The following is a 26,294-nucleotide window of genomic DNA, read 5'->3' as shown; positions in this document are numbered from 1 at the left end:
CATTTTGGCACACTTCCTTCCACTGGCCTAGAAATCCGTGCAAGACTTGGGAGTAACGGTGAACGGATACGCCAATAACCTACGAATACCTGTTTATCACATTATCGTGACCGTGAGAATGTGCGTGTGTTTGTGTGTGTGTGAGTGTGGCAGGGAAGTGCGCCTGTGTACACTTGCTAGAGAGGTCATTTTCCGCGTCCCTTTACGCACGCGCAGCGAAGCCAGAGCGGGTGTTCTATTGAGGAAATGTCAGCCCTCAGACAAATACGTGAGGTAAAGTTAGCTATGCCATTTCTCAAATTGTAGTTATTTGCAGCGGTGGTCTAGAAATGAAGTCTATCTGAACACATTTTGCCTGGAAGTCGTACGCAGTGTAGGTCCACAATGGAAAAGAAAAAAAAAAAAAACACGCTTCACCATTTCGCTGCTCGTATCAATGTCGCCTTTTCGATCTGAGTTTCACAGCCAGAGGTTTTTCTTCTGCATAGGAAAAGCCTCTGATATGTAAGGGGAGTAGAAACAATCTCCTCTGACTCATCCTCTGCGACGATATCTTTTTATCCAGTTTGTTACTGGATTCTTCACACGATTATTTTTAATTCAGAAAGATCCCCCTTGGATATGTTGTAATGAATGAAAAGATACACGAGTAGGACCTTGAGCACAGAATGGTGACGTGTCCCAGTGCTTTACGGAACTTCTCTGACTACAACGAAAACGGAGGTAACTTTAACCCTCACTATAGTGCGTTTACTCTATCCTGGCAAAGATCCCTCACCCCTGTCATCCCGTTTCAGCTCAGATGAAGGCCAGATATAGTCAGACACAAGGGTCGACTTAACTAGTAGCCAAGGAGACCCATTCCTACCCCATAATGAAGGCTCATCGAAGTTCATGTAACCACTACATAGCATTCAGGCTATGAGAATGGGCCAGTTCCTTTAGGAGAAAATAGTCTGATTATATAGACATGTTTACAAAAGTTGTAAACCTTGATTTTTTTCTAGGGGATATCCTCACCTTCTTGCCAGTTTCCCTTAACCTTTGCTTTCATTCATTCCCTGTATTAGTTTTAGTTCTCATTGCCACTTGTCTAGCCTTACGTACTTGTGTGTGTGTGTGTGTGTGTGTGTGTGTGTTTTGTAAAGTCCGCTCTTTCAGTGGTGTCCCGTTCATTTATTCTCACACAATACAACCATAACTCACACGAAACAATGCACAACAGCATGCTGCTATAAAATCCAGTTCACACTTGCAAAACACACACACACACAAACAAACAAAGGCAGACAGACACACACACACACACAGAGTAGGGTGAACCGTGACGCACTCTTCACTCATCACATACTCAAATCAAGTTCGTTAGCTGAAAACTCTCCTACCACCAAACACATCACAAAGAAAAGACTCCAGCAACAGAAAGAATCCAAGCTATCCATACATGCGTTTTTCGTGTTCATTTAACAAAACTTTTTTTTTTTTTTTTTTTTTTTTTTTAGGGGAAGGGGATCACCACGGTCAGTTTCCACAAGATATTCATAGGCGTGTGTTTTGTGTTTTTCTTGTTCAGGTAGCACAAGATATCATAAACCTCTTTTACTAAATCTGTTGCTGAGGAAATGTTGTGTTTGTCACTGCTGCAGCACAGATGTGGAACTGATGGTTGGTGTGACAGCATGGAGTGACTGTCTGCTTCGTGAAAGCCGCCCTTAATAGTGCTCTCACAGTCCATTACCACTAGCTTCTGAGGGATGATGGAGAGGGGAAAGGTGTGTGCAGCCATTGTGGGGATGTTCTCTCCTTGTAAATATCGGTGCCATCGTGTCAAGGACCTGTATTAAAGTACTTCTTTCGTATCGATTTACTTTACGCTTCATAGATTAATCGTTTGTTATGTAACTTTATAATACTTTAATACATGCTTGACTTGCATTAGTAACACAAAAGCTTATGTAGGCGTAACAGGCAAATTTAATATCTGAGAAAGAAAATGTAACGTAACATAAATCAGCAAGCACACCACTGATTTCAGTCCGCCAAACTATACACCCGTTAAGGTAACCCATTAACTGAGTCATATATTTTAACCCATTCACTACGAGAGGTCTGCTGTAAGAATGGCAACATTGATGGGCAGTAAAGAAAATGAGATATTCAAACATGTTGGTGCTACGGGAGATAGCTGAGATCATGTGTAAACCCTTCAAGAAGTGGGACCTCTGAAAACTGAGTAAATCGTCTGTCAGTATGAAAAACAATGTAAAAAGAAAAGGATTTGAAAAGAGATCGCTGATGTGAAGTTTCCAGTTTATGACAGTCATTTGCGAAACTCCGTGATGAGAGCATAACGTGTTTTTCTTCCCCGACTCCCTGTTAACTGGCCTCTGGAACATGATGTGCACGTTGACAAAATTTATTACTTTCAACTGTCCCATAAACGAGTCTTGTTCTCTTGGCCTTGGTCTCCATAAACCCTTCAACAGGACGACTTCTCAATTTTGCTGTCGCCAGATGATTTTATTCTACTAAAGAGAGAGCTCCCCCTCCCCCGTAGTGAGAGGGTGATGTCTAATAAAAAGAAACTAAATAGCTATTTCACTCAGACTTACCGAATGTCGAGGCAGGATAGGCTTAATAACGAACAACTTAAGACGTCTTCCCACGAGGGCTGGTCAAACGCAAGAAAATCCACTGAATATTCTGAATCTTTGCCCAACACGTGATATTTTCTTAAGGAACACAAAGTAACATAAACCAGCGTAGATATACTGACGGATTACAAGGAGTCGATTCAGTGCTCGAGTAAAAAAGCGGGATTCATGACTTTAGAAGGACCTCCATATAGAGCTCAGTTCAATGGTTATCTTGTCTGTATTTTTTTTCCTTTTTAGATTTCTTGTGTGTGTGTGTGTGTGTGTGTGTGTGTGTGTGTGTGTGTGTGTGTGTGTGTGTGTGTGTGTGTGTGTGTGTGTGTGTGTGTGTGTGCAAAGTAATCATCTCCATAAACCATGTTCGTTGATCATAATGCATTACCACAATTACTACCAATGTTAATCACCCCCTTCCGTGTTTGCACATTGCCTGCAGTTCATGCCATGCCGCTGCAATCACTGCCATGCGCCTGGTAAAGATGTGTGGGAGAGTGAGTAAGCAGTTCTTGAGACCACGCCCCTTCCCCCTCTGAGTTCCCCCTCTCCCCACTAATACCCCTTCCCTCTCACTATGACTTCCGTTCCTCCCACTAAGACCCGCTCCCTCCCACTAAAACCCTTCCCTCCCACAAAGACCCTCTCCCTCCTACTAAGACCCCCCTCTCTCTCACAAAAAAAAACTCCCTTCCGCTAAGACCCCTCCCTCCCACTAAGACCCCTCATTCCCTCATTCCCCAACAGTACAGTTACAGACAAAAGTTCTCCCACTGTTCTACTGTGTCTATTTCACACTTTGGTCATATCCGTCACTTTCCTCCCTAACACACAGTAGAGATGCTATAAGGGGACGCCTTAATGTGGTGGCACAGCTATAGCTGGGTGGTGGAGTTGCCTGGATACACAAATGTCCTTCAGTTCCCTGCCTAACCCTTGATAGGAGGACAGTGAACTACAAGATTGAGGCCTCACAACTTAAGCATGCAGTCCACTGCGCTGACATTCGGATGAACCTGGGGTCACAACCACAACACCACCACCAGCAACAATAACAACAACAGCAACAGCACCAACAACAACGACAAATAATATCAAAGAGAATCGTCTTTGAACAGAGAAACACACCAAGCCTCTCTCAGTTTAAGAACATTAGCCAGAAGACGAAAGCGAGGAGCAGATGTGAGGAATATCAGGTGAACTTTTGTCTCCTACTGAAGAGCGCACAGGCTTCACGGCCGTCACGGAGTTGTAAGTTTACCATTTTCTCTCCTTACTCACTGTCTGACACACAGTATCCACTGCACACCACACTGAGGAGCCAGAAAGGAGGAGGTGAAGTAGAGAGAACGGTAGGGAGGGGGTGATACGTGGGGGATAGGGGGAAGAGGAAACGGTGTGGAAAAGAGGGAGGGTTGTGGGAGAGAGGGAGGGTTATGGGAAAGAGGGAGGGTTATGGGAGAGAGGGAGGGGTGTGGAAGAGAGAGGGGTGGGGGAAAAATTTGGGTGCAAAACTTCCCATGTCTCTCGTTCTTTCAGCAAAAACAAACCTTAATTACGAGAGAACTCAGTGCCTAGGTGGGACCGGAATTACACGCTCCACAAAACATCCAATCGACAACTTACCCGAATCGAGCACAGGTGACACCGGCACCCTCCTTTTGTGGTTACGAACTTGGCATGTACAGAAGTACAAAAGATAGGAAAAAGAGGAGAAGAAGACCGAAAGAGAGGTGGAAATATGGAATGGAAGTGTGTAATATTAATAATATTGAGAGAAACTGAAGGACACAAGGAAAGAACTCAGTATGTTGTGAGGCTTACTACTTACACGGAGGGAAGGAGGACTGCCGAAGGAGGATTAGATAAAGAAGTGTATTTTAGAAGGTGTATTTGTCACGACCACATCGGATTAACTGTGGGAATCAGCATCTGGCAGTATAGATAAATATGGATGATGGCGATGGGTGAATGATTGTAGGCCGTCCTCCTTCCATTGTTGTGTAGGGGAGAGTTCTCATGTTTATACTCCCACTATAATCCAGAACATAAAGGGAGGAATGAATGGCTAATCTTTGTGGGCAGGTCTATATGGCCCTTCAATCTCTCTTCCTCTGTTTCTTTCCCATGCATTTCAATAGCTTTTCATCTTGTCGTCCTCTGTTTCCTTTCCTTGTTGTTGAGAAGTGTTCTCGTGCAAAGAATCCTGCCATAGTCAAGAGAACACTAAGAAGAACAAATTAGCAAATCGTTCTCAGTTCTTCATCCCTGTCATTCTCTATCTCCTTTCAGTATCGGTGGTAATGCGTAATTATGCTCCTCCTCCTCCTGTAGCTATGAGCATTAAAGAATTTATAACAAAGTTTTTTAGAATGAATAGCTATGTAGTTCTTCGTCCTGCTACCCTTGACTTTTCGTCCACTGCAAAAAAAAAAAAAAAAAAAAAAATCTTGCACTCAGTTGAAGGGTCACACCTTCTGATGTGGGAGGCAGATTCTTTAGCTTATTGGTCTGACGTCAGTATTTAGGGACATAATTTTCTCTAATAATCCAAACCATTTTAGTGATCATCTTTTAACTTCATCATTACGAGAGGTGTTCACTAAGTAGAAGGAAACCTCATTCTTCAAGAGGCCCTACTACTGACTGGTGTAATGGAGACTGTTTTTTAACCCAGTCACTGCTAGAGACCCTAAGTTGTTCCAAAAAATTAAGTGAGGAAAATGTCAAAGTAAAAAAAAAAAAGTCATGGGACTAAAAGGGATAATCTCACCTGATACACCTGCTTGACACCACATTACATATAGTACAATCTTTCATTGGTAAAAAAAAAATAAATAAATAATAAATAAAAAAAAAATAAGCTTTCCAATAACTCGCCTTAAACACAAAGAATCGCTTCCCAAATTTCGTTCCTGGCGTCTCTGGCCCACTGGCACTGTTCACACCTCTCCACCATACGTCAATTTCATCGTACTCTATCACCCATCTGGTTTGCCAAGATCAGCAACTGGCTTTCTCCCAACATTAGACCCTAGATTGTACAGATCAATGACCTTCACAGATATACAACTGTACAGTCATTTGGAATTTTCTCCCCTCATCCCCCGCAATGGAACGAATAGATAAATTGATAAAAAGATAGGCACTGATTTAGGCTGATTAGTTGATTGATTGATTGATAAAAAGGTTGGTAAAGACAAATAAACAAGCAGACAACGCATAAAAAAAACATTGGCACTTCAACCTTCCTTCATCTCATCAACAAGTTTACCTTTCAATCCATCACTCTCACTTCCGCCTGCTTCGGGAACTCTTTCATGCATATATTAAACAAACGAAAGTCATATAACTGTTTCCTTCCTTTCACCAATCTTTAGCTCTTTTTATCACAGGATTTTCTTTAACAGTGTAAAACAGACAGGCGTTCAACTGTATACGTGTAGAATTCCGAAATAATCACCTCTGTCTTCAAAAGCATAAGTATGAGGATATTTTTTGCCAGTTGAACAATATACTGCGTTACGGGTAAAAAAAAAAAAAAAAAAAAAAAAAGTCTAGTATGGTCAGTGGTAAAAATTTTCTTAGTTCCACTGAGTTTCCTTCATACTTTAAAAATGTCCTTCACTTTCCCTTTCTCATGCATCATATCAAAGAGAATCATCTATGGCCAGAGAAAGTTACCAGACCTGTCTCAGTTTAACAACATTACCCAGCAGATGAAAGTGAGGATTTGAAGAGGTAAATGTAGGAGAACGTTTCTCTCTGACTGTACAAAGATGAGAGTTACCAGTCAGAGGCAAAAGTCATGATGGCTCAGTTTTCGTGATTTCACGCTCTCGACGAAAGTGAAGGATCTGCCGACGATGATGTACTAGTAATCATGAATGGTACGGGTCAGAGGCGATTTACAGTACATAGGGCCTTCTCGGGAAACGGGATCTTTGCTGAGTAGGAACAGAAATGGCCAGAGGTTTTCTTGTCCAGCTCACCCCACACAGGATGCGGCTCTAGACAATAGATAGATCGCCACTAACGAATCGAGAGACAGTGAGATCGATTTTGTGTGTGTGTGTGTGTGTGTGTGTGTGTGTGTGTGTGTGTGTGTGTGTGTCTGTCTGTCTGTCTGTCTGTCTGTCTGTCTGTCTGTGTGAAATAGAGATGACATTCACAGTTCATACAAAAATACCTCCCTCCTTCATTCCTTAAATTATTTTTTTGCTTGCTCTTGACCGTTAGCCACAGGTAAATCATTAGACGAGAGTGTACGTAAAATAAAGATTGAAAAAAGTACAATAGCAAAACCTGTTCCAGATATCTAAACGCGGTGGCTGATGCTCCAGTTGCTGGATAATACAAGCTGTTGGAAGAGCCTCTGCCTAAGGGGACGGGAGGCGTGGCAGTGGGAGGTGTAGGTCAGGGGTGTAGCGGTGTGAAGTGTGTGCGTGTGCATGGTGTGTTGGTGTGAGGCATGATCATGCTTAGTGCTTGTGTGTGTGTGTGTGTGTGTGTGTGTGTGTGTGTGTGTGTGTGTGTGTGTGTTAGCTGTAGCAATATGAAGTGTGTTTTTGGTCGGTGTGTATTGCGAAGGGTATATGTGTACGGCGTAACACGGAAGGTGTGGTCGTGAAGTGTAGTGGTAAGTAGCGTGGCAGTGTGTGGTGCGACTCGGAGAGGTGTGGCAATGTGAGATGTAGCATTATGAAGTGTGGGTTTGATTGGTGGGGTATTATGAGATTTGGATGTGTAGCCTATAGCGTAGCAATGCGAGGATTGGTAGTGTGATGTGTGGTGTGGCAGTGTGAGGTTTGTGGAATGTGGCAGCGTCTTCAAAGTGTGACAGTGTGAGGTGTGGCAGTGTAAAGTTTATGTAAAGTGTGTTGGTATAAGATGTGTTAGTACGAGTATATGGTGTGGCAGTGTGAAGTGTGACAGTGTAAAGTTAACGCAAAGTGTGGTGGTGTAAGATGTGTTAGTGTGTAGTGTGGAAGTGTAAGGTGTGTTAAGTGTGTTTTGCTTCCTAGTTACTTTTCTAAAGTCCTGTGTTATCAACCTCAGCAGTAATAACAGCGGGGAGAAATTTCATTATCTGTACCGTTTGGACTGCATTCCATTATCACAACTTCTTTTTCAATATGTTCTTATTTTTCCTTCTTTCATTCCCTTAGTTTCGGTTTGGTTGAGTTTTATTTTCTCCTAATTCTCCACTGCGTCCTCCTTTTCTTCCTTTCCTACCCTACGGTCTTTCTCTCTTTCCTCCTTATCTTTCAACTTTTCCTCGTTTTTCTTTCGTTTCTTGTAACATCACTTCCCTTAAATTTTCTAATTCATTAATTTCTTTTACTCTTCCTTCTTCCGTTGTAAGTTATGTGATCTCTAGTCTTTTATTACTCTTTCTCATCTCCCTTCTTACCTTACATCCCCCGCCCCCGTTTTTCTTCCTCTCATATAAGTTCATACTCTTCCTCCATCATTTTATCTCATCTACATTCATTTCCCTTGAGCCTTCTGTAGTAGTGTGGGTCGTGCTCTCTTCACTGACATTCATCTGGACCTGGATTCCCGCCAAGAAGGACACATATATGGCTGTGACAGTTTATACCTTCCATGTGTTACCGCAAGTTCGTATTGTTAACTTTTTTTCGATGAGGTATAGATTCTCTCACTCCCGTTCGTAAGCAGTGCCTCTCAAAAATTAAATGAACGAATGAATGAATGAATGAATGAATGAATAAATAAATAAATAAATACATAAACACGTTCCTAGTTGCAGTACTCACTCTCCAGTACATCTCACCCAGCACTCCCAAAGATTTCCTTGCCTATTCCCGTGTGCCAAGCGTGGGTGGGGGTGGGGGACTTCTCCAGTAACAGATAGTTATTTCCCAACTGACACGCTACTCAGTTACCCATTAGAAGAACTGACAGTCCGCGAAAAACGGCACATGCAAGCCGGCCAATGCTATATATGACTGTACTACATGGTCACTTTTCGTCACGTCTTCGGTCTATCTAAGGAGGGAGAGCGTGAGAAGAGCGATGATAGTGCAGGAGAGCCGGTACGCGTGCTAGTAGGTCGAGCGTCAGTCAGTGTGGTTCCAGCGGCCGGTGTGGGTGTGGGTGTGTGTTCGGTGTGTGTGGTGCTGCCTCTCCCTCAACGCCCTATTGCGTTTTACCTGTGTGAAAGAGCCCGCGCTGGTGTAAATTTCGGAGGTAATGAGCACAATATTTTTTTTTTTACTTTCTAGTCGTTCTTTTTTCTCCTTTTTGTAATTAACTTTATCCACAGCTTTCCTGCAGGTTATAAAACTATATTTTAATGCATGCATACCTTACATTTTTTTTATCGTAAAGTAAAATGTTCTTTTGATTATAAATATTGTCTTACAAGGAAATTGTGTGAAGTGCAGAGAGGCTGTCTTACGAGTGACGGTATGTCCTGACCATGATAAAATTAAAAAATCAGTGGCATCACTGTTCACAATGTCAGTGGTGGAATGTGTGTGTGTGTGTGTGTGTGTGTGTGTGTGTGAGAGAGAGAGAGAGAGAGAGAGTATTACCATTATCGACATTATTACCTTTTCCTTTACAAATTTTTTCACATTAAAATGGATAACAGCCTAAAATAAATCATCATGATTATAAAGATCATTGCTACTACTGCTGCTACTACTACTACTACTACTACTACTACTACTACTACTACCACCACAACCACCACCACTCTCATCCAAGCACTGCAGTGTATAACCAGGTAGCGGGACTTCACCTGGTCAGCTGCTCATTAGAACCAGGTGTTGCTTAAGTGTGGTCTGCAGCTGAGAAAGGTGCAGTTATGTTGGGAGTCTGCTGGTCTGTACCCCCCCCACCCCTCCCCTCCCCTCTTCAATGGTCACCGTCTCATCCTTCGTCCCTTACTCCCCAACACCTAGTACTTTTCATTTTTTCTTCATTTATCTTCTGTTCTCTCTCTCTCTCTCTCTCTCTCTCTCTCTCTCTCTCTCTCTCTCTCTCTCTCTCTCTCTCTCTCTCTCTCTCTCTCTCTCTCTCTCTCTCTCTCTCCTTCAAGAAGAAAAAATGTTAATGAGGAAAGGTATAACAGGTAAAATTAAAAACAACGTCAGTGAATTATTCTTCTCTTCCTCCCTTTGTCCCCTCCCTCATCCCCTCCTCACATCCGCTCTTCCCCTTTTCTTGCTCGCTGACATCACTGACGAAATCTCACTCCCTCCCGCTCCTCCTTACCCTCTCCTCTTTCTCTCCCTCATCCATCACCCTGTCACCCTCCTTTATCGTCCTTCCCTGGCCACTGGTTTCCTTTCTTGCCCTCTGCTGCCCATTCACCTCTTCATCACCCATTTCCTTCCCTCTTTTCGTCCTATTTTGCCTTTTCATATCCTTGCTCATTCATTTTTTGTCTTGCCCTTCTCTTGCCCACTAACACATCCATTGCTCACTCTTTTCCCCCCTCTTCTGTCTAATCATATTCTTACTTCACGCTCTTTTCCCTTCTCGATATCCTCTGCCCACTCATGTGCTATTATTTACTCACTTCCTGTTCTCTTAATGTCTTCTACCCATTCACACCCACCATTGACCACTCCCTTCTCTCTCCCGTCGTCTTCTTGCCCATTTCCATTCCCCAGTCAAGTTCTCTGTCCCTCTCTCCTTGACCTCCTTCGTACCCTTTGCCCCTTCCATCTCTCCCTACCCCTGTCTTTCCTCCACAACCCCCACCCCACCCTCTTCCATCTCTCCCTTACCTACTCACCACCTCTCACCGCGTATCTCTTCACCTTATACTCGTACTTCCCCATCCACCCTGTCCCCCATCCCTCCTACACCGATTCTTCCTCCTTAACTTTTACGTCCTCTTCCAACCTGCACTTCCACTCACCCCTCCACCATGCTCCCTCCCACCCTGAGGCAACTGTCTACCGTCGTACTCTGTCCTCTCCCTCCTACACAATTTCCTCCTCACCACTGACCTCTCTTACCACACCTCTCCCTCATTCTGTGCTCCCTCCTGCACTTTCCTACTTCCTCCCACACTCCTCCCCCCACCCTTTCCTAGCCCTTACTGCACACTCCTGACTACTCCAGTGCTGTTCTACGTTTCCCATAATTTACTGCCGCCTTTCACAGTGTTTATTTATTCTTTATACAATCCGACTCTGGCAATAGAACAGGAAGTCCATGCCCTTAGGCGAATAGGCTTCCCAAGTGCTAACATACGAGGTCTCACACCCTCAAATGCTACGCCACTTGAGAATGGACCGTTTGAATTGATATACGAGGACTATATTATTCAAAAATTGTGTTCTCTATTTGTGGGGGTGTTTTTGTTTCATGTCAGTTGGGTCTTATAGATGGACAATGATCAGTAATGTATCGAAAGTCAAATCGAATTGTTTTCTACCTCAGCCACGATTAATCTTGTGACGTTGCGATCAGCAGTACAAACCCCTACCATTTGAAACTCCTACCTTCCTCCTTACCCAAACCCACTCTCTTACCTCATACTACTCTCTCCTACACCCTCAGTCCTCTTTTCCCATCAGATATACTCACTCTTTCATCCTCATATTTAAAATATAATTATGGGTTAGAAAAGGACGATATAGCAGGTGAGCGTAGGTGTATGGTGTATGTTATTTGGAGGGTGTATAGTGTAAGACTTAGATCGAGAATGCATAAGGACCGTTTTTCTCTCCCGGCTCTCTCCTGCCGCTCCCCACCCCCTCCCACTCTCTACAGTTACGTGTACTCTGTTCTGCATCCTGAATTTCTTCCACTCTACACACCTGTTTTAACTTTGGACAGCCCCTTCCGTCAACTCTATTCTTCCCTATTTCATTGTCCCTTTGATATCTTTTTCTTCCCGATTCTATCCTCTACCAGTTTTAAAGCAATATTTTCTCCTCCCCATCCCCATCCCCCTCTCACCTGCACCTGTCCTATTCGCTCCACCCTCGTCTTCCTTTCTCCTGCCTCGCCCTAAGCCTCTGTATCCTCCTCTTTGCTACTGTTTTCTTCCTTTACCATCCATGTTTCTCCCTCTCTCTCTCTCTCTCTCCTTCCTAAAAACCACCTTAGCTTATTCATTATTATTGTTTTATTATTCCGTAAATTGCAATCTGTCCCTTTAACTGTGACCTGATCTCTCTCTCTCTCTCTCTCTCTCTCTCTCTCTCTCTCTCTCTCTCTCTCTCTCTCTCTCTCTCTCTCTCTCTCTCTCTTTCTCTCTCTGTAGTTAAGTGATAGTGACGGCAAGCATGACAGCGTGACTCAATGGGTCTTAATTAATTCCGTGTTGCGTAATGGTTAGGCTAAATTTACTTTCACTTCCTGGTGGATTTTTGTTCCATATGATTAACTGTTCTCTCTCTCTCTCTCCCTCTCTCTCTCTCTCTCTCTCTCTCTCTCTCTCTCTCTCTCTCTCTCTCTCTCTCTCTCTTTCAAAGTTCGATGCACCGTCCAAGTTTATACAGTAAGTATGCGGACGGAAGCAATTAGCGTCTGGACCACAATGAATAGTTTGGCTTCGTATATACCGGATTAGGTAATTACAGGCCTTGTTAGAGAGAGAGAGAGAGAGAGAGAGAGAGAGAGAGAGAATAAAGGAAGAGAAATGAGTCATGTTAGAGAAACTCATTCGGCTATGCACACGCTCACCCACACAAAGGATATCACAGCCAGAAAGCATTTTTTATTAGAGAGAGAGAGAGAGAGTGAGTGAGTGAATAAAGAAAGAGAAATGCGTCATGTGGGAGAAATTCCTTTACTAGTTATGCACACACGCTCACCCACACAAAGGATATCAGTCAGAATATATTTTTTTCCAGAGAGAGAGAGAGAGAGAGAGAGAAGCGGTGAGTGATGAGTGAGTGGAGGTGTGGCTCATTTTTTCTGGATGATGAAGATAATAACTCTTTTTGTGTCTCCTTGTTTCTTTGTCTGGATCCTGCCCACTCAGTATATTAGAGGGACAGACAGACAGACTGACCAACAGAGAGACAAAGACAGACAATGAAGTGAATAATACTACACACACACACACACACACACACACACACACACAGGGGGGAGGGTGAGTGATCAGTCGGAATGTCGCCCATATGTGACCTAAATCTCCCAGGACCGTTCAGAATCACACACCATTACTTTGATTCACATCATTTCACTTACGATCGATTCCCTGCCCTAACTAAGATCATTGTGTTATTGGTTGAAGAATGAGGAGAGAAGAATGCTGACTCTTTCGGCGAGTTCTCTTCTTCGTGTAAATATTGATAGCTACGAGGGACATATTATACTATCTGAGAGAGAGAGAGAGAGAGAGAGAGTTGACAGTGAAGCTTAGGGAGAAAGAAAATATACAGAAAGAATGCAGCTTGCAAGGAATAATGGGAGATAATGAGACAACAGAGAAAAGAAGAAATTCAAAAGACTGATGAAGAAAAGCAATAGGAAGGAGGAAACATGACAGGATGAAAAGATGAGACAGGACAAGAAATGAGCGTAATGGGGGAGAATGTGCGTCGGAAATGAAACAAAGAAGAAAAAATAGAAATGTAAGGAAAGGAGAGGGATTTTATTGACCTGAAAATGAGTTATAGGAGCTGTGAGTATTTGAATATGTGCGAATCTAATTCTTCGTTATTTATAAGTAAAGAATGAAGGAAGTGATACGGCTGGAAAAGGCAGTTTGTGCGGAAATAATAAGTGAATAGATAGAAGAGATAAAGAAGGGAAAGGAAGACAGAACAGAGTGTACGGAAATGCCGATGCAGGGAGGGAAAACATCGGAAAGAAAAGAATGTAGAGAATGTGGAAAGTCTGAATTGCGGGTGAATGTAGGCATGGTTCACCAGGTACTCAAATGATGGTTCAGTTTTTTTCCTTTTCCTGTTTCGGGATTCGACCCACCTCATTTAGTGGTGGATAATGATATAATAATATGATGATGAGGATGAGGATGATGAATGGATGCAGTCAGAAAGATTGACTGAGATGTGAAGAATGCGTGAATTGAAGAAATAGAATGAGGAAATAGGCTAATGGAGGAAAGAAGAAACCGTCAGAAAGAGGGAATGAATGAGAAGATGCAAGTTTATAATTGGGTAAAAAAAAAAAAAAAGAATGAGGAAGCAGTCACAAAGGAATGAGAGAGAAGAATGCATGGAATGAAGCAAGAAAGTATAGAACAAGCAAGTAGCGAAGAAACAGAGAGAAAAAAAAAAGAGATTATCATAGAGTAGGAAGAAGAGGGAATGAAAAAAAAATGAAAGAAAAGACCCAAATCTGCAATTACACAGAACAAACAATATAGGAATGAGGAGACAGTGATAAAGAAATGAGGGAGAAGAGAAGAAAAAATAAGGAAACAGAGATAAGATATCAGTGAGAAGAGAGCAAAGAATGAGGAAAGAGAGAGAAGAGAACGGCATGAGGAAGAAGACGCACTCTCACTCACAACAATACGCCCTCCCTGACCCATCTTCCTGAGACCCACCCCCACCCCCCGCTTAAACTCTGACTTGCCCAGCAAGTGGCCCCCTTACGCCGCGTCGACGGGGGGGAGGGGGTATGAGGGAGAGGGTGAAGGAGGGGAGCACAGGGGAGAAGGCAAAGGGAGAGGGAGCACGGGAGAGAGGGCGATGGAAAGGGAGAGCATGAGGGATAGAACGAAGTGAGAGGCGGTGAATGTTGTGGGTGAGCTGGGTAGTTAAAATAGGTTTATGCCTAAGGACTTCTCAATGGTCATCAAAGGAAATAACCATTACAGATTTAAGATTTCAAGGAAAGGAGGATGGGAGCCGAGGATGAGGGGAAAGGGAGGAAGGGGGTGGATGGGGTAGAGGAGGGAAAGAGGGTGGGGGATGAGGACAAGGAGGGGAAAGATGGCGTAGCAGAGAGAAAGAAGGAGAGAAGGTAAGGAAAGGGAGTAGGGGGAGCTGAGGGGACGAGAGGCTGAGGGAGAGGAAAGGAGGAGGGGATGCTGAGGGAGAGGATGCGCACCTTCCAGGCTCTCTCCTCGTTACTGGCCTTGGGCTGGGCAGCTCTGAACTCTCGACTGAATTCAGATTTCCTCTCTGGGAATGCAACTGCTGTAATACAAGTACTTGTCGTGAGACGATGTTATCCTGGGAATGAGTGGTTGAGCTGGTTCTTTAAATTTGGGAATTCATGGCTGAGATTGTGCTAAGATTGATAGACAGTGATGTCAGAGCTAAAAATGTTGCAATGCGAGAATGAAAGTTCGTGTCAGCTAATATAACCCAATCAGGTGAATAACCGTTTTTTATTTAATCCCCAGATGACGATGGCGACGTGGCCTGGCTGGCAGGGCGGTGGATGACCAGCAGGATGGCGGTTAGAGACTAACTAACTATGGGAGTACGGTGGGAGTGTGTGTGCGGGGCGGTTGCTGCGGTGTGCCTGGTGCTAGTGGTGGGGTTGGTGTGGCAGGCGGGAGAGTCAGTCCTGCCACCCCCACCAGTATCCCAGCACCGCCGCCCACCACCCCGGGGTCCTGCCTGGCTCTACCCGCCCCCTGCCCCTCTTCTAGACCTTCCTGCTGTGTCCCTCCTGGTCAACACCGCCACCTGTGGCACCGATCCGCTGCTACTAGTCATTGTCGTCATCTCCCATCCCTCCCATGCTGACCTCAGGGATGCTCACCGCACCCACATACCGGAGGAGGCCCTGGACGCGCTGGAAGCTCGACGTGTGTTCGTGCTGGGTGATGGTAGCGTGAAGGCACAGGAGGAGTACCCAGTAGTGAAAGTGTCCCAGGTGCTGGCAGAGGCAGGGCAGCACCGAGACCTGGTGATGGCCAATTTTACCGAACACTACCGCAACCTCACCTACAAACACGCCCTCGCTCTTGCCTGGCCATCCACTTTCTGCTCCTCTGCTCGCTATATTCTCAAGATGGACGATGACATCATGGTAGACGTGTGGGGTATTGCTGCCCTCCTGCGAGCTGGTCCGACTCTCGGGCCCCGCGGCAAGCTGCAACCAGGCGGAGCTGGGCAGCGGCTGAACTCAGAACAAATATGGATGGCTGGTCTAGTGCAGCGAGGCCTCATACCCCAGCGGAGAGCTGGGAAATGGAAAGTAACAAGACGCGAGTACCCGAAACTCCGCTATCCAGACTTTCTCGCCGGTTGGGCATACCTTGCCACCCTACCAGCTGCTGTAGCCATCCTCGACACCGCTGCCGCTACTCCACCGTTCTGGATCGATGACGTTCACATGACAGGCACCGTGGCACTGGCAGCTGGGGTTCCACGCTATGCCCTCAATCGCCATTATTCACTGCAGTCTGGGGCGGCGTTCTGTTGCCTGCAGGGTAACCAGGGCAAATCAGGCTGGCCACGATCGCACTTTGCCCCACTGTGTGGTGTGCTGGTGGCGCCCTCAGACAAGAACCTGACTGTGTTGCGGGAATGGCTGGAGACGGCGAGGGCGTGCCATGAGGGCGGTGACTGCCCCTCCACACCGCCTTCTGCCTGCCCTCGCACGCAGCCACAGAGTGGTATCGGTACTGTCATTAGACTCAACTGAAGACAAGATTCTTAACCAGCAGCCAAACGAGTTTAAAAAATGTCAAAACAGTGTACAGAAAATGAGAAGAAACATAGCTATGTATCTACTTAACCAGCATTTTTCAGTGTTTATTATCTATCTGCGCTTCAGCACTTTTTAAAAGACAATTTTTGCACTCAGGAATGTTAATGTTAAGTAAATATGGTCTGAAACGGTTAGGACATCTGAAACGGTTAGGACATGTGAAGAAAAGATGCGAGAGTACCGAGGTGAAGTGATACACAAGCCTGAAGGTGCATGTGGGAGCACCAACGAGTAAAGCAAGGAAAACTTGAAGTTAGTGCAAGGAAGGGATCTCACAGAGTTATTACGGATGCTGCGTGAGACCGGACAGTTTAGAAAGCTGCCATCAGCTGAACAAGGCTGACCCAAGCAAGTATGGAACTCTGTCTTAAAGAATGTATGTATATATGTTAGCTATTATATATTTTCTTCCTCTGTGATGTTCACTGAATAGCACAACACTCACTGTTCTGTTGTGGTGGACTCAATGAGTTTCAGAGTCTTTTTCTTCCAGTGTCGGCGATGTTTGTACCTGATGATGAAATCAGTCAAGGATGTACCAAATATTTAGTCAAGTAAAAGAAGTATTATGTGAGGTTTTATTCATTCCTGTACATAACTCTGCCTTGTAGGGAAGGAATAAACACTCAGAGAGCAAATACCTCCACCGAGAAAGAATTATCCGCACTTTTGACTTTGACTTTTGACCTTTGACATGTTTTCACCTAAAATTTAAGCACTTGGTTCCCTGATAGTCCTAAGTCATTATGCCAAATCTGATGCTGTTCATTCTCATAATCATTCCATAACACTGCTAACAGACCGACAAAAAAATAAAAATAAAAATAAAGACAGTCGAATGAACAGAATCAAAAACATAATTTCCCTGTGAGAGGTAACAAGAAAGGGTTTTGTGTCTGACAGATAAGCATCATACACATGACGTCAACAGTACAAATTAGACAAATTATGTTCCATTGTCTCACCATGGTCGATAACAAATGCATACCATGTTTTCTAGGGGGCATAGAATGTGAACTGTATTATGAGCAAACTTAAATCCGCGCCATAAACGTTACAAAATATTAATAAGTGTGCTTTACAGAAAAGTGTTTTAGTGTAAGCTTGCACTACTCAGTAAAACATTCAAAAATCAAGAAATTCTATCTGCAGCTGGTGTTGCAATGTAAGTACTGGAGAGAGACGCCTTCGCGTGGTGACACCGATATATCCAGGTGGCTCCGCTGTCTGGTCATATAAACGCCCCTCAATTTCTCTCCCTATGCTCCCCGCCCCCCCAAATAAAGGGATTGCTGACTGCAGGAGAAGGGTAACTTTCAGTCTGCGCCCCGCTGGGTTCACATTCAGATGAGCCTGGCTCTGCAACTACTACTACGGTATTGCAATGTAACCGAGGCGTGATCACTCCTGACTAGGCAATCACCCAAAAAGCATTCCCCCACGCCACGCCATTCAGCCGTCGTTATACAAGTCCATGTCACTATTTCTATTCCAGGAGTCGTATTCTTAGTGACACTGGAGATTTCCTACCACCTAATGGCAATTTACTCTGCGCACTATACCTCATTATCCCTTGAGCATATTACAATCCAAACTATGTAAGTATTAAAACTGTGCTAATAATATACAGTACAAGAGAATGTTATGGTGCAATATGCAAAATCTCTCGCTAAGAAAGAGGTACTAAGAGACCTCCTACAGCACCGCAATACAACCGTGAGTGAGAGAATAATGGGGTAAAGAGACCTCGCCCACAGGTCTCCAGGTAAAGTTAATTAGTTGTGCAAAACTTCAACCTACAGCAGTTCAAGTCCAACTGTTACAGATTTTTTTATGAACTGATGACGACTGTAATCTGGTGTATGGAATTCTTTTTGTTTAGTGTTTTTCCTTCCTCTGTTCACCTTCTGAGAAAATAAAAATCCTTATCGATTGCCCAAACGCCATTAAGGCAGATAACAATTAAGAGTAAAGGTGAGGGAAAGTTTCGCTAACCACAGTTCCCCTTCCATCGTATCAAGGTTATATATTTATTTACTTATTTATATATTTATTGATTTATAAGATTTATGCTCACCGACTGCACAAGAATAATTAAGAGAGGTAACCACTATGGGCCAATTGTGAGGAGGGAAAGATCAACAACCTCCAGCACCCTTCGTATCAAGGTTAATGGACGAGGAAGGATTAAAATTATTGCGTATCGACTGCACGGGGATCATATAGACATTTTTTACTAAATCGTAACCTTCCTGTATAATACGACATGCAACAATCGAATTTACATCCAGATCCCTAGTAGTACTACCGAGTGAACTGTGACAGAGTGTAAACAATCTCGGTCCAAGAGTCGTCGAGGTTATGTACAGTTCAAGTGAAAATGAAAAAATAAATAGTAAAAAGATTGTACTGAATGCCCCGCTGTTCGAACTGTGTATTAGTGATCACGCAGGTCCAGTACTGACATGGGCCTAATGCAGCCGGTGTGAGTGTGGCAGGCAACGTGGTCAAGCAGCCTGTGTGCACGTGAGAGGTGGTGTAACACTTAAGGAATCTGGGCGAGGTGTGCAAGCGCAGGCAGCCCTTAAGCGTGCCCGTGGAGCAGGCATTTGGTGTGCATGTGAAATTGGTAAATATTTAGAAGTCATAACTGCAGACCAAGTACTTTGAAGAATATCCTCTTTCCCTAACCATTTCTTAACACTACCTTTAAAACACTTCCTTCGTAAATTAACTTCATCTCCCTTTCTGGTCAGTCATTCCCGCCGGAGGTTATTTGGGAAGTGCCACAGAAGAAAAATGTTAACATGTGGCGAGATATAAAAAGAAAACTCTTTAGAATACTAGGACTGCGGTTGTGGCTTCTGCTAGATATTATTCGTGCTACCTTTCTTTCATAACCATAGGGAGAGTGAGGATTCTGTGTGTACTTCGGTCAGGAGTCTGTGTGTACGATAATATCAGGAATCTGTGTACGTGAAAGTGAGAATTCTCTGTGTAAGTGAAAGGATTTTTTATACATGTGAAGGTTAGGATTCTGAGTGTACGTATGAATCAGGATTCTGCTTGCATGTGAAAATTTTTTGATGGGTCACCTAAAAAGAATATGATAAACTTGTACGATAGTCCACATGGATATTTAGATTATAATCAGTGTCATAATTCCTTCAGTAATGAACAGTGTAAGTTTCGTTACTTTAGGTGAATATGAGAAGTTAATGTGGGGAGAGAGAGAGAGAGAGAGAGAGAGAGAATATTCAAAGGTAACTATGAGACAGACAGATACCAGGGACATACAAAAAAAAATAAAAGATGTAACAGACAGACAGAGATTGACTGACTGACAGAGCTACGTAAGCGTATGCACAGACGGAGACTCTACGTAAATGCTAAATAGAGTGCAGGACTATAAATCAGAATGGCCTTGGTACAGTTCCCATGAGGCAACAATACAAGTGGATTATTTTCAAGTTAATGCCTACTTAGTTTCCTGATAGACGAGTTATCCATTACGTTATTGATACACCAGAGAGAGAGAGAGAGAGAGAGAGAGGCTAAGGATTAATACCTACCGACTGCACGAGAGTCAGGAAGGTAGACACTGTATGCCCCAGTCTGCTCTAGAATACGTCTCGGAACTGTCGATATTATATCCAGCTCCCTGACTAAACAAGGGCAAAGGTAATAGAGAAGGTTTCCAATTTAATTTCCAGCACTTCCACTTTTTTCGTGGCTAGCATTCAAAACCTATTGGTAAAACATCCCGTAAGACAGAGAAATAAATTGGCAAGGAAGAGGATCAGTAGAGCCTTCTAAGACGACGAGAAAACTATCCATGTATCCTTGAAAAAATGAACATCCTCCCCCAACACCGGGAAAGTTTTGGCATCAGGTTTGAGAGCCTCAGTATCCTGCACGCCTCGGGGAGCAACCTGCACCCTCCGATCATGCACAGGTGTCGTGATCCAGCCCTCGAGGTAACGTGGAGGCGGGCAACGATTCGGCCTGTGACGTCAAGAGCTTCATTTCTTCATTTGCCGGGAAAATTTCGGCATCCCGCGTAAGGTTCTGAGGATCCTGTTTTAATCCGGGAGGCCTTACAAGTAACCTGTGACCACGTGGAGGCTCCGTGGACGTGACTTCAGCAAGGACTGTGTGTGTGTGTGTGTGTGTGTGCGTGTGTGTGTGTGTGTGTGTGTGTGTGTGTGTGTGTGTGTGTGTGTGTGTGTGTGTGTGTGTGTGTGTGTGATAAAGAACTTCCTTTCTTTTACCCGGAAAATTATTGTATCCCGTGTGAGATTTATTGCATCCTGTTACACCCGAAAACTCCCACTATTATGAACTCTGAAAACTGACTATACTACTTTTACTCTATCTTGGCCTAAAACTGTCATCATTCCATCTTGAATTCTCACTCTTAACAAGAGATTAGCATCAAAATACGAGGCTAGTCACGAAGAAATGCTATGGAAGGGATGTAGAGCTACAGCACTGTCTTATTCTGCCACTGATCTACGTGAAATAAACTACCATACGACAAAAATCCTGGCCATGTTAAGGTAAATTGAGTATAGTTGAGACTGATTTATGACTACTGACTGCATAGTGGTCATTAAGGAACATAACCACTATGGATGCAGGGGCTCAGCCAGGATTTTGATTTAAAGGGGTGGGAGCTGCATTTCGATTGTCATTATTCTTGAGATACAGTTGCTTGGAAAGAATCATAATGCAGTATTAAAATGTATCTACTGTTAATCAGTAAGGAAAAGAACCCAGGAAACAATAATTAATACGTGAATAATGACTGAATGATTATACTCCTGTTCGGCTTATTATCTTAGAGGGGGTGGGGATCTGAGCCTCTTGGGCTGAGGGGGGCATATACCTCCTGCAACTGGGTCAAGGGAGGTATCCTATGTATGATCCCCCCTACAGTCCAGGCAGTTCAGAGGAAATGCAAAGTTATGCATACAATTATCCTCAAAATACTGTTTTTACACTGAAAATGCAGTTATTTAGAAAACGGGAAAACTGAATTTGCAAAATATTACATTATCAGAAAATGTAAGTTAATCTTATGTAGCAAGTTCATCTTTTGAAAAGAGCGCCAGTGTGTAGCGATGCCATGGTGCCAGATGTGGCTACAGGTAATGAACTGTCCTAGTTCTCATTTCCCCGTGCTACCTGATTTGATATTATTCCCACCTAAATAAAGTTTATAATTATACGAGCAGCTATATCACCTCACTTCCCTCGATGATGGCCCTCTCCTCTCTTTCACATCTGAGTATTCTTTTGTCTTAGAAGTCATCACCTGTCTAGAAATTGGAATACACCAACGTCAATGCCTCGGGTCACCCCTCCCCGCATTGGCTGCGCCTTTGTATAAGATTTGAAGAAGGGTGCTTCTGTGACCTCCACCTTCCATCTGGTCTAATACTTGCATTATTCAAAACAATATAAACACTGACAGTCTGAATATCTACATTTCAGAATAAACAGCTTTCTCATACCGGAAAAGTTTGAGTATTCTGTTTAAGGTTCCAACATTGCTTACATTCAATAAGTGGCGGTCTTTCAAGATTCCAGCACAGTTTACGTTTGGGAAGTCGCGATATTTTAAGCTCCCAACACTATTTACGTTCGAGAAGCGGAGACATTTTCAGGTTCCTACACTGTTTACATTTGAGAAGTCGAGTTTTTTTAAAAGCCTGTAACACAAACATTCTTAAACACAATAAACTACATAGGTAAGCCAGGTACATGTCCAAACAACCAACCTTTCTATGCCGGAACAAGAGTGGTATCCTGTTTCCCCCCCGACCATAAATACCCTTTACGCACGTGCAGTCTCCGTGCTTCAGGCCTCAAGTTAATGGCTGAGTGTTAATTTAAAAAAAAAATCTATATATTTATGAACATCCTACCGTTACCTGAAAAGTTGTGGTATCTTGTTTTGACTCGAGAAGCTGTTGGTACCTTTTAAGCACGTGAAGTCCCCGTGCTTCAAGTTTCGAGTTACTGGGGGTGGACAGCGACTGTGTGTGTGTGTGTGTGTGTGTGTGTGTGTGTGTGTGTGTGTGTGTATGTGTGTGTGTGTGTAAAAACGAGCATCTTACCCATAGCCGGAAAGTAATGGCATCCTGTATAGACCAGGAAATCTAACTTCACAGTCTCTACTTATGACCCTAATGTTTCTTTGTCTTTTTATAGGATCTACACCACAACCCACTCAACAAGTGCAGTCCACCGAGAAAGATGTATCCTGTCCGGAGCCGGGAATCAAAATGAGTACCTTTTATAGACCCTACCGTTTTTATAGTGTCTATACAACCCTTTAAGCACGTGAACTCTTCGTGATTAGGACCTTTTTTTTTTTTTTTAAGAGTCTCTGCAACTCTCCCCTAGTACACTGGGAAAGTAGTTGTACCCTGTATGAACCCCGAAATTTGAATGGTATCTTCTAGAAACCCAGCTATTTTTATACTGTCCCTGCACAAGTTCTTCGTGATTCACGTCTAATTGCTTTTATATGCTTTTATAATATGAGCTATATACTAGGAGAGTTAGGAATCTGTTGGTACTCTTTCATGACTCTATCGTTTTATGTTTTTAGAGCATCCTATATAGAGTCAGAAATCTGCTATTACTCTCTAGTGACCCTGTCGTTTTATTTTTATAGAGCATTCGATGTTGAGTCGGAATCTGTTGAAACTTTCTCTTGGTCGTATAATTTTACCTTTTTAAATCATCCTATATAGACTTGGGAATCTGCTGGAACTTTTTGCTGACATTTCGGTTTATGTTTTTAGAGCATCCTATACAGAGTCGGGGATCTGCTGGAACTCTCTATTGACTTGATCGTTTGACGTCTTTAGAGCATCGTACATAGAGTCGAGAAACTGCTGGAACTCTCTACTGGCTCTCTATACACGTGAGCTCTTCGTGATTCAAGCCTGGTGCAGGTTGGGGCGGGCTGCCATTTGATCCCCACGCCTCAGCCTCGTGAACCCTCAGTGCTAACCAGTTTTTGGCAGACATTGCTGGGCTGTGTTTAATATCCACGGACGGATAAAACTGGGGGTTCGACAAGGCCGCCGTCCTCTCCCCTTCCCATTGTTTTCATGCTTGTTATTAATTTTTCCCTATTATTTTAGGATTTGTTTTTTTCATTTTTCCTGTCACGTATTTATTCATCCTACCATTATCATTACATTTTTTTTTCATTGTGGTGCGTGTATGTGTGTGTATGTGTGTATGTGTGTGTGTGTGTGTGTGTGTGTGTGTGTGTGTGTGTGTGTGTGTGTGTGTTTCATTCGTATCAGTCAATGAATAATAATTATTCCTGATGCATCGTGAGGGAAGATTGATTAGAGTTTTGATTTAATGATGTTGACTTTCATGCCTGACACTGATTGATGGACGAATTCCCAGAAAAAAGCAAACCATTGTCTCCATCCCGTTGTGTGACTCCGAGAGCGCCATGAAAAAGGGCACGTGACGAGGTGAGTGTATGTGAGTGAGGTGGAGGGGGGGGGAAGAGGGAGGGGGAGGACAAGGATGAGATGAAGGGATGAAGTGGAGAGGTATATGAGAGAGGGGGGGGTGTAAGCTGGGAGCAGGGCAATGAAATGGAGGGGGACAGGACGACATGGAGGCGATTTGTTTGTGGCCACCCCTTACGGGATTAAGGCATCTGGCAATAGATAGATAGATAGTATTAGAACTCGAGTTCTTCTAGTTGTGGGCTAGATGTGCTAACCAGTATATCACAGAGTCCTCAGGGAAAGGGTTATAAGCAATCTCCATTCATCCCTTCTTTATAGCCTTTCATTTATTTTTACCACCGACGTATTATTTAATTCGGATTCACTCCTTCACTTCCATGACGTGTAATTTAACTTTTTTTTCTCTCTCTCTCTCTCTCTCTCTCTCTCTCTCTCTCTCTCTCTTTTAGGCAGCACTAATAAATGAAAAGGTCAAAAATATTCATCCTCTCGTACTGACGGTGCTGCAAACTCTCCATTAACCTTTTCAGCCGGAGTATATCATTTTTATTTTAAGCTTGTCGATATCCAATGGTTTTATCAAGCTTTGGAGACCATCCTAGTAGTGAAGGGGTTGATGAAATCTTTATCTTAGCCCTCCAGTTCAAAACATCTTTGTACTGCATAAAATAGTGTTAAGGTAGCAGGAATTAAGTGTAAAAGGAATCAACCCACTTAGCTTACCACTTGAAGGGGAGCAGATGATGTATGGGTTAGCACAATCAGCTCGCAACTGAAAGAACTCGGGTTTGATTCTCGAGCCGGTCAGACTCATAGGCAAAGCTGGTTTCCCCTCGTGTCCCTGTGCATCCAGCGAGTCGTAAAAAGGATTTCCCTCTTTTTATGATCCTCCCCTCCCCGTCTATAAGCATTAATCACAGTTCTCCTTTTTACTGTTTAATGAGAATAGTATCATAGCTTCTGCAATAAAAAGACGATGGAAATGGACTTTTTTCTCCTCTGATTCACGTTCTGAAGTGATAACAGACTCATGCCATTCGACTTCCTACTGCATAATTATTGGATGTTGGACACTGTAACTTGCCTTCTCGTTGGTTTGGGAGGTCATTTTACACTTGGACACTTATTTTGCCTATTACACCACCTTCTCTTATATGCTATTTATATCCCCTTCTTCAGCCAGGTAAAGCATTTTCTATTTTATTCTTGCTTTTTTCAGACGATATTTTGGTCAACGTGGTAAGGACCTGTTGTAATAAAGGGATTAAATAAGGCTATAACTTACCCCTTCCCACCAAGAAGTCTTCATTAAATAGGGTTGTTTGGAGAAAGTAAATATGAAATGAAAAATATATATCGCATCTAAACACTTATTAAGGAGAAATTTGTATAGATGATATAGAGAGCAGTAACATAAAAAAAGAATACAGTAATAAATTTCTAAGGAGGAGAAAGAGTTAGCTTCCAAAGATGACTGAAACGTGACCCGAATTAGGATATTTAGCTACCTTGTGTAATATGAGGGACATTATTATTATTATTATTATTATTATTATTATTATTATTATTATTATTTTTAGTAGTAGTAGTAGTAGTAGTAGTAGCAGTAGTAGTATAATTAACCGCGTTCTCTTCTCTGATTCCATATCTCAAAGCCTGTTACAAGTTGCTTTATATTAATTTTGTTCCTGGTTGTCTTTTTCTGTGTCAAGTACGACACAGATGACATCATAAAATTCTAGTACTTTTCCACGTTATCATCATAATTATTAATCCCAAACTTAATTCTATATTTTTTTTTGTTAGTCAGGGTATAATTTAGAAATAAGAAAGAGAAAACGCAGTAGAAACGAAACTAAACTTCACCTCCATTTGCTCAACAATCAAGCCTTGGAAATTTCTCACACAACAGTAATTCGAAGGGCAAATAATAAATATATTTGTGATGCACGATATATTTAAGTTTATGCCTAAGGTAGATACAAATGATATGAATGAACGTGACAACTTATGAATGACACACACACATAATAAATACTAGTACGCTAAATCATGGAGACTATGTACAGGTGTGGAGGTGAAAGTGGTTGGGGACTGGGCAGCAATTTTGAGATTGGGAGATGGGGGTTAGCAGTGGTAGAGTCAGCAATGATCGAGTCAGTAGTAGAAAAGACAGTAGTGGTAGAGTCAGTAGTAGTAGAGTAGGCAATGGTAGTCTGCAATGGAGGGTCAGAAGTGGTGGATCAGCAGTGATAGAGTTTGCTGTAGTAGAGTCAACAGTGATGGAGTCGCTAACGGTAGTGTCCAGTAATGGTAAAGTCAGTAATGGTAGATTGAACAGTGATGAGTCAGCAGTAATGGGGTCAGCAGTGGTAGATCAACAGTCGTTGGGTCAATAGTGGTGGGGTCAGCCGTGGTGGGGTGGAGGCCGGCAGTAGTAGGAGCCAACGGTAGTGGATGTCATCAGTGGTGAGATCAGCACTGGTGGGGTCAGCAG

The 26,294-nt window shown here is 43.2% G+C and overlaps 1 protein-coding gene across 1 annotated transcript; it reads left to right on the top strand.

Moving 5' to 3' along the window:
- Positions 1–15,041: 15,041 nt before the first annotated feature.
- LOC145401463 (beta-1,3-galactosyltransferase 4-like) lies at positions 15,042–16,220 on the top strand. The gene has a single exon (XM_080273768.1). It carries the CDS (start codon positions 15,042–15,044, stop codon positions 16,218–16,220), a length of 1,179 nt encoding a protein of 392 aa, XP_080129894.1.
- Positions 16,221–26,294: the final 10,074 nt, after the last annotated feature.

Source organism: Coenobita brevimanus, chromosome 6, assembly GCF_032717465.1.
Source record: "Coenobita brevimanus isolate Jiangsu-jjx chromosome 6, ASM3271746v2, whole genome shotgun sequence".
In the NCBI taxonomy this organism is placed as follows: Eukaryota; Metazoa; Arthropoda; class Malacostraca; order Decapoda; family Coenobitidae; genus Coenobita; species Coenobita brevimanus.
This window is presented reverse-complemented; position numbering and strand designations above follow the sequence as displayed.